The sequence below is a fragment of the Loa loa genome, assembly GCF_000183805.2.
Source record: "Loa loa unplaced genomic scaffold supercont3.2, whole genome shotgun sequence".
Lineage (NCBI taxonomy): Eukaryota > Metazoa > Nematoda > Chromadorea > Rhabditida > Onchocercidae > Loa > Loa loa.
Window position 1 is genome coordinate 152,323 of NW_018108182.1, and position 9,957 is coordinate 162,279.

General features: G+C 28.8%; 2 protein-coding genes across 2 annotated transcripts in view; both read right to left on the bottom strand.

Moving 5' to 3' along the window:
- The window catches only part of LOAG_16377 (hypothetical protein), an 8,292-nt gene extending 6,052 nt beyond the window's left edge, over nt 1-2,240 (bottom strand). Inside the window, exons 1-2 of the mRNA XM_020449031.1 lie at nt 2,016-2,240; nt 914-1,039 (exon numbers count right to left, since the gene is read on the bottom strand). Of these exons, the coding sequence (XP_020307484.1) occupies nt 914-974 (61 nt within the window). The 5' untranslated portion in view covers nt 975-1,039; nt 2,016-2,240. The remainder of the gene's footprint in view (nt 1-913; nt 1,040-2,015) is intronic.
- Nucleotides 2,241-8,623: 6,383 nt separating this feature from the next.
- LOAG_09676 (hypothetical protein) lies at nt 8,624-9,291 on the bottom strand (the record flags this gene model as incomplete). The annotated part of the gene is made up of 3 exons (XM_003145202.1): nt 8,624-8,689; nt 8,997-9,056; nt 9,151-9,291. 3 exons carry the CDS (start codon nt 9,289-9,291, stop codon nt 8,624-8,626), a joined length of 267 nt encoding a protein of 88 aa, XP_003145250.1.
- Nucleotides 9,292-9,957: the final 666 nt, after the last annotated feature.

Genomic DNA, 9,957 nt, shown 5'->3' on the forward strand with positions numbered 1-9,957 from the left:
AATAATAATAATAAATAAATAAATAATAAATAACAAATAGTAATAATAAATAATAATGGATCGAAGATAGCAACAAACTAAGGAGCAGTTTTTTTTCCTCACTGATAAACTATTTGCTTATCAAAATTTTGAAAGAATTTAATCTTTGATTCTTTTCTCGTAATTTTTATGATAGTTCGTTTTTTGAAAACAATTTGCTTAAAGCATATATTGGCTGTTGTTTGTATGAGTTGTTTGCACTTTTCCCTTCGAAGCATAATGAATTTTCTTTTTTTTTCTCTCAAAAAAGATCTCATTTTACGGAAATAAAAGATAAAATAAGAACTGAAATATCTCATCGTTGAAAATCATTACAAAGATGTAGTGGAGGACGGGAAGATGGCGATATTTATATAACTGAGATGGATATATGATATGATAGAGCCGTAAGATGTGACATGTACGATAGCAATTCCTTCTTTCAGCCATCTAGTTTTTAATCAAATTAATTCTTCTTAATTTTATAAGTTAAGGATATGACTAATCCTAAAATTTTTATTCCTGTTTTGCTTCATTTCATTATTTATCATATATTTGATTAAGTTAACAATTAAAACTGGATTAATATACCATCATTTTTTTAGCTCATTTTGTCCCTATCTTATATTTACTGAATCCCAAATGGGGGAGAATATTGTCCTCATTAGGCTACTTTCATGTCTGATACTATTCTTAATTCTTTTCGTTTCTGGAATTACTCATCTTAAAAATATTTATCAAAAACATACATTATCACTTATCAGATTCCATATACCTTTCCTTCCTTCCTCTTCTAGACTACAACAAATTTTGAGAAAGAGGAAAAGAATCAAAGAAAAAAATCGGGGAAGAAATTTAGAAATGATCAAAAAATATATGTAGGATAAAGTCTTACTATTATCACTGGACATGCTTAACGATGATTTGTCATCTTTTTCGAATTGCTTGAATGCCATTCTTTAATGAACAATGATAACGACATCCAGAACTAGCGCAAGAGATAATAGTGATAACTGCTGAACTGAAAATGATCGATACTTATCAATACATTAATATCCATTAACAAGATGTGAAGTCAACAAGTGTCAGTGAACAAAGTTCATTTTATCAACAAGTTGTTATTTCTCTTGCTATGTACTATTCTTCCGGTAAATAAACAGTGATAGGAATTTGTTTTGGATAAAGACGCTAAGTGAAAGATTAATGATCAGAGTAGTTACATAAATCATCAAGGTCACTTGGATGTTAGCGGAAATATTTGCAATGCTACCATACCGTGTAAAAAACTTTTCTACACTTTTGGTGCTTTCAGATCTTACTATAAGCCCAAATCTTCGGAAGCCAAATCTAATACGCAACTTATTCCTTCTATAATATCGTCATTTTGACTTCATGTGATTTTGTTAATTAAAAAATTGCAAATATCATAATAAGCAAAAAGATGAAATAAACCACTTTTCTCAGTTAATTTCAGCAATCATTATACCGATTGAAAAAAGAAAAAGAGTAAATAAAACGAGTTTTTTTTTCGGGAAATTTTCCTCATATCCTGAGTATCATAAAAATGTGATAAAACTTGGCTCAATTCCTCTGGCCACTAAAAACAGATATGAGAAAAGCCAAGGCTCTGCGTAATGAGCAAAATGAGAGGGAAACGGAACAATGTATCCATCTCATTTGTGAGTTATTATAGTTATCCCGTTCCAAAATTTTACCTTTTAACCAGGATAATGATGCAGTTAGTAGTTAGCTATTGAACAGTAATAGCAGTAATAAAAAGGAACTGCACCCGTAAAAACGGATAAACTGGTTTTTACCCGGAATTCTAGCAATAGCAAAAACTGCAAATGAGCTTCATTTTGTGAATGTTTTTAAAACATTACTGGTTTAATAGCATTGAGATTTTTTGACTCACATTTTATAATCACCTAAATAATGGTACCATTTCTCGTTTTTCATTCTCTTTTTTTTTTAAATAGCTGCGAAAAAATGAGTACCGTTTTATTAGCGATGGAAAAGTTCGCTGCACAATTTCACACTCTCCGATCTTCTGGTGTAAACGTAGAATACATCAGTCTTTCTTTTTCCAATAATTTGGTAAGTTCATCCCACCGGTTAATTCATTTATTATTTCATGAAGCATGAATCAGGATCAATGGGTCAAGGGGTAGAAATATTTGGATTTAACAGGAACTTTTTTATAATAATCAAAGCCTAGAAATATAATCGTAGTATAGGAGTGATAACTATATGAAGGTAGTATCGAATCATAGTGATTTAAATAAGCTGAGATCAAATTCCATGCCAAATTATCGATTTAATCATGGAGTAGAATTAAATGAACTAGTTTGGATAAATCAACTAAATTCAACCATCACTGCAATCCATTTCATAGAGCAAGTAACCTTGTCCTGATGAATTCGATATCATTGGTGTCCCAGAAAAAGTCACACCTCAGTGAAATCGATTACATCGGGACGGATAAGATGTAATTAAGCAAAACTAACACTAAATTAGACTAATGTTCAAAGGTCTCATATTCATTTGACGCTATTATAATCACTGACACCAACCCAACTTCATTTCTAATTATTTGATTTGTTTGTATCGGCATGTATGTGTATATGTGTGTATGTGTGTGTGTGTGTGTGTGTGTGTGTGTGTGTGTGTATGTCTGTGTGTCTGTACACGTGAGTCATTCATACTTAACTAATGAGTATTTTCATCTAAATTGTTGTTTGCGTAAGAAAAGTATGCGGAAGAATTTGTTGTTAAGAAGATGCAATATGTCTGTCAATTAGTTGTGCGGTATTTTGACAATTAGCGCAAACTCCCATTTATCAGAATGCGAATAATGGCAGCATCAGATATTTTTGATGATTAATCAAGGTATTGAAGAATTTAGAAATCTCATTGAAAAAGAATATGAAGACACAGAAGTAGGAAAGTTTCATGTGACAAAGACATGCAAAATTGAAGGTTGAAGGTCACAAATTGTTCCACAAAAACCTTCGGTTTTTTTTTTTTTTAAGTATTTTAAAATAAATTAAATAGGAGAGAGAAAAAAACGAAAGATGATTTAATGATAAGAGTATAAATGATATAATGAATGTGATGAAAACTTTTAGAGTATAAATGATAGGCCAATAAAATGCAAATTTATTGACATTATTGGTAATAAAAATGTAAATAAAATTAGTCTGAAAAATTGGATAATTTTCAAGAATAACAGACTATTTCCGTTCTTTCATTCATTTCAATCCGAAACTATGTAATGATACAATCCTAATTGTTATATATAATTATATTATTAAATATGAAAAAGGAAATAAAAAAAAAAAAGACTGAAATGAAATCATTAATAATAATGTCATAATGATGAAATAAAGTACATATTACATGGTTCATTCCAATTTCATTTTTCATAATAATCAACTGATGATTTATTTAATGGAGGAGAATTAGTTATCAGTTATCATCTGTCACCTGGTTATCAGATAAATTTAGCCTATGTTATACTGTTTTGACATTTTTTCTGTTTCAAATTAAATTTATATATGAATATTGCGAATGGATTAATTTTTTTTTGTTTTTTTGCAGCATAATGACATAGAAAGCACAGTAAATGATGACAAATCACTAGCCATTCTGTTATGTATCATAAAAACGATGTACGAAAGAAATTTGCATATTGCTCTCATTATTATAATTTTATAACTTTCCAATAGAGTGTTTATTGTCATTGCAAGAGATTCATTTCATTTGTTGTAGAAGCTGAAGAAGTAGAATTGGTGACAGATAACGAAGGATGAAAAACGAAAAAAACTGGTTGATTTTTCTAAAATCATAAAAAATACAATTAATTCATAATTATGAACAACATATCAAATGTTATAAATTACGGATTTTATGCTTCGCTGAATTGAAACCAGTTGTTGAAAAAGTATGTCAATTACCGCCACTATATACCTACCTAATCTTTTTGTATCACTTGTCCTATGATAGGATTGCTTCCTGATTGCTGTGCTACTAATAAAATACGAATTAAAATATAAATAAAACATTTCCATTAAATATGGAAGGAATGAAATCAAGGAAATAAATAAGAATGACTGTGTATTACATTTGAGAATTAGTTTTAGTACTTTATCGGGACAAAATGAAAATGTCCAATAGCCACAATGTAACCTAAATTATGTCTAAATAGTCGAATAATTATGATGTTATATCTTTAGGATAAATGAGCTTGAAATATTTTTGCTTGCTTTGCAATAGTGAACATGAGATAGTTAAAACATTTCAAAATAAGTTTAAATATAGGCTTATGAGCTAAATGAAGGATTGGTAATGCCTTTTAAAGATCATTTTTTGCAAATGAAGAAAATTTTTTCAACAAAAATATTTTATGTTTTTTTTTCTAACTGATGTTTGACCATTCGTTGGAATCGAAAGTTTCGAGAGAAGAGAAAAGTTAGAGTGAGGAAATGATGCAATAAAGTAAAGAGATGATTCAATTGGTTCATGGATATCAATTGTTTTCCGCCATGGTAACTGACAAGTTTTCGTCTTGATCTTTGATGTTTTTATCAAATAGTTGCGATGCATTCATCGGTGATGTCTGATTTTTAACTCTTAATGGCATTTCAATGGAAATAACAACAAACAAAGAAATTATCAGACATAGAAATGGAGAAAAAAAAATTAACTCCACTATTTTTCAAATGAAAACGAACTTTGAAATGAATTAAATATTAGATGGAATAATCATTGGTATTGATTAAATGATGATAAACTGATAAGTTCAATTCAAAATACCATAAGTCAAGTACGGAAATTTGAATATTTGGAAAATATTTTCATTTTATTTTGAATGTGCTTCACGAATACAACTTTGTCAAATTATCAAATTTACGATAAACAAAGATAATAAATTTTCTCTAATCACAATATATCACTTCATACATTAATTGAATGATTAGATGGATGATCATAGATAATTTGAGAAAAAAAAATTCATTCATTGTTAGAAAAATATTCCATAAATGCTTTGAAGTTATTTACATTTAATGTTTTTTCATTATTTGTCGTTCGTTTTTTTTTTTCCTTTTTGTTTAATTGAGGTGCGATGACAAAAAAAAAGAAACGCACAATGGGAAAAGGGTGACACAATGATATCAGGCACTTTCAGTGTTCATTGATCAACGAACAGAATTGACAAATTTGAATTCAAATCAGATGTGATCGCTTAAAAAATATGCGTCGTTCAACTAACTCATCCACACTACCATATAATTTTTGCTCTATTTCTCGTAGTCAAACCACAATAATCTCCAAAAATGATTTGTAATTTTGTTTTTTGATTTGAATCAATAAATGTTTCAAATTTTCAAACAAAAATAAAATTTAAATATCATTAAAAATTTAAAATATTATATGCATAAAGACAATAACTGACATTATCAACGATACTTTTTAATCCGATCATTTCGAGACTACGGTATGATATAATCAAGCATCGAAGATTATTGAATTCAATGACTCTTAGATGAAAATCAAATAATCCATTCTGTTCAGTAACCAAAATACTAACTTGATATTAATCATTATATGGAATGTCGTTCAGAAAGAAGAGACTAAAGATCATATCGTATCACATCATATCAAATCATACAGATCAAAGAATGTATGATGTCCGCATAACCCATTTAATTCATGAACCAAAATTTAATTTATGAATCACTCTGCCATTCTAAGTGACCAATGAGAATTGTTCACAAAAAAGTCATCAAAATTCAGGACATATGCGCCATTTCCACAAAGTACTATCATATTATCTTGGCTTGTTTTGCTACTTTCTAGTTGTCCTTTAATTGCTAGTAACGATGAAATACTATTGGCTCATAATATAATATAATCTGTATCCTTGATTGGAAAATTTCTCTTTAAAAATTAATTATTCATAAATTTAATATCTCTATAATACAATTAAAATTACTTAAAATAGATATCTGAGTAAAGTAATCATTGATTATTGAAACTAAATGATACTGAAATAGAATTTGGAAGATTCTTTCCGGTCCGGTTTAGCAAAAAAAAAAAAAAAAGAGAAAAAAAGAGAGGAGACAGTGGGGATAGGATTCTTTTCTTTATTTTAAATAAAAAAAGAAGTACATACTTTTCTGCAGAATAATAAAAACAATAAGAATGTGTTATGGGCGTTTCAGCTATGGTTATGATCGTTCATGTTGGTGTTTGATCGCTAATTTCATCTCTTTCTCTCTCTCTCTCTCTCTCTTTCATTCTTTCACTTTGAAGAAAGAAATGAACCGGTATGCGAGAAAGAGAGTTTGGTGGTTCGGGGATTCTAAGAGAAGTCTGATGACTTGTGATGTACACAAACAAGCATTTGCGCAAATATGTATGGCACACATGCTAAATCGACTGAAGCATTCGACCAATTCATGATTGTCACCCTCTTCAAAAAGTGACATATAAAAGAGTTTTTGTTTTATTTTAACTTATTAAATGTGTCATTTCATTAATAATATAATGAAATTTTGGAAGGCAAATGGTATAGAAGAAGTTAATAATTGTCTAATTAATCGCAATGTTTACTTTATAGTTAAAAAACAAAAAAAGAAAAAAGTGGTAGGTATTAATTTGCAAGAAAAAATACAAAATATTAATATTAGTGGAATTCAATTTATTTATGGTAGCAAAAAATAATTAAAAAGTTTTAATTCATTGTGAAAAATAAGCCAGAAACCTTCTTCTTTTTCATTCACAAAAACAAAATGAAATACTTCAATGTTATACAAACAAACACATTTCCATACATTTTACCTGTAATTTGGAAGGCAAATGGTATAGAAGAAGTTAAATTAATTAATTAATTAATCAATTAATCAAGCAATTAATTAATCCAGAAAATGTATTTTAATATATAAGCAAAATTACAACACAATTTTATATGTGAATTCGATGCATATTTATTTGAAGGAATTATGCTAAAGATAACATTCAAATGGTTGTCAGATGTAGAAGAGAGAAATGATTCAAAGTTTTTTGATGAGAGAAACCGTATTTATATACTTTATTTCTAATCTTTTCAACAATATTGTCGTAACAAATTAATGAAGTCTTATAGTAGCTTCGGTGACGATTTGTTGTCTTGCAATTTGCTTTTTCTCATAAGCAATAACAACAACAACAACGGCAACAATGATAACAATAACAATAGTAGCAATAATAATAACAAAAATTGCAACAACAATTACAATAATAATAACGACAATAACATCAAAATAATAATTTCTGATGCCGTTGAAATGCGGTAAAAGAAAAGCGAAAGGGTAGGAAGAATTAATTTGAATTCATAACAACTTTTTAAAGTGATATATGAAAGAGGAAGCCGTATGTAACAGTTTTTTTTTCTTTCTTGATACCATAGTTACGACAAAACGTGGACCGTTGTTGTACGCTTAGGGATGAACGTGAGTTACGTGTGATACACTTAATTGCCCATGATATTTGCTTTTAATCAATGACAAATCAACTCATCACCTACCAATTTCTTGTTTTCTATTTAGATTAGTAGAAAGTAATTTAATTTCTTTCTTAGTTCTTTTCAACATAACTATGAAAAGTTCAAATGTTTCAGTTTTCATCCAAATAGAAGTGATACGCAATGATAAGAAGAAGTTAACTGTGATAAATGGAGGATGTATAAAGGTGAGATTTTATGATTATCATTTCCAACGGTTCCGTTCTGATAGTATACTGTAACGTGCAAGTTATCCATTTTTCGACTTTCCGATTTCGCTTCCACACTTTCCTTTGCAAAATTTTCCGTTTTCTTTGTCCAATTAGGTTTTAGCCAATTATTTGCTATTCCTATGTGATAATATATTATCACATCAGGATTATTTCTGTAGGAGAGAAAAGAACAAATCCTCATTTATAGGTGAGGAAAAGTAAACAATATGTCATTTAAGGTTGTTGTCAATCTTTAATTATCCAAATATGATGTAGTGCATTCGCAATATTTCACATAGATTTAAATTGATCCTAAGATTAGCACAATTTATGACAAACTTCTAATCTGCTCATTATTAAGAATATCTTTAAAAAGGAACGTTTAAGGGAATTTTCAAAAAATGCAATGTTTTATGAATTTATTGACTATTGGCAAATATTAAAAGGATCCGATCATAAACAAATGCATCTTTCGAGTGTCATCCTCATAATTTAATCTCATTAAAAACAAATGATTAATTGGATTGTCTTTAATCATTTAAAATTTCCTTTGAGTGGGGTGGAAATTCTTTACACATTTTTTCAATTAATTAAATGATAAAAGTGGACAAAAACCTTTGAAAATATTCCGATAAGTGAACGAAATCACGAAATATTGAATTAAAATTTTTGAGAAAAATCAAACTTTCATTAATGCTAATGAGGTGTCTGTCATCTGTAAGAATTGTCAACCGAAATAGATAAGAAATCATTTCAATCATTTAGGAAGAAAAAAAACAAATCGACAAAACAACACAAAAAAAAGCGTAACAGATGAGGCCAGAACATCGGCGAATTGTTGGATTCAATTTTAGACAATAGTATCAACTTCCAAACCATATGAACTCTCCATTAGCTTGTTCTTCACCTTCGCATTCTATGAAGAGGTCAAGTTTTGGTAATATGAATTTTAATTAGTCTTTTCTAATAGATGAAAAATTTTAGCTAATCTTTTCTAACAAGTGGAAAGGTAATAGGCCAAGGTATACGGACGGTACGAAGTAATATTTAAATGAAACGGAAAATGGATCAATGAAAGAAAATGGACATTTGCAAATTTGCATAATTCAGTTAGCATGTGCTAGCATGAAATTTTGATTTAACCTTTATGATAAGATGATAGTAATAGCTTGGCATAAAAATGAATGGAAAGAGTGCATGAAATTGAAAGAAAAAAAAAAAACCTTTTTAAGACGATGTCGCATTCGATGTATACCACATCGGATATCAAAATGAGAACCAAACTGCAAAATGATTAATTTCTTTTTTATCATTCTCTGTTGTATGAAAGAATTTTGAGAAATTATTCCGGAAATATGATGAAATAAGCAAAGTAACCTTATCAAAAATAGTTTTTTCATCCTCCTTAGAAATCCAAAAGAAATTAATGAACAGGGAGAGTAGAAAAATTGCGACAACGAAGCATGACGATACAGCTAATGGGCCCAAATAATCGGTGAGTTTAAATGTCTGCTTCATTTCCTCTTTTGTTGTTGCTGTTGTCGGATGAATCGAATCGATAATATCTCGTATAAGAAAATTCAAAAGACAAAAGTTTCCTATCAAAACAGGTAAATTAACTATTCAACAGGTAAATGAGAAATGCAAAAAAATAGGGAAGAGAAGAATTTTAATTTTGAAACATTCATTGAAAACTTTAAATCTGACTATTTTTCTAACTTTAAATTGAAATCTTTCCTTAATTAATTTTCTCCTCCAATGCAAACGATGTCCAAAAAAAAAATAGATAGATTCCAAAGGACTGTCAACATTTCAAACTTATTGAATATATCACATTTATGAAAAGAAATGTATTGTTTAAAAAGATTTTTTTTTAAATGATGAAATTTCGTAATTTTTCCTGAAATAATTTCAAAAAAAATCCAAAAAGATGAATTATAACTAAAGAAAGTAACATAAAAAAGAATAGTAAAGTAAATTATAAATTGAAAGAAGCGAAAATGAATGAATTGGAAAAAGAGCCATTGGAGGAACAAGCGGAAAAAAGGTATATTACAAGTATGAATGAAGGGGATGGCGATGATGATGAAGGATGAGCGGGATTGAAGGACATCGGTTAGTAATAACTGGTCAGTTGATGGACACTAAAGTATAAATCAGATGACCTCATCTAGGATGGAATAT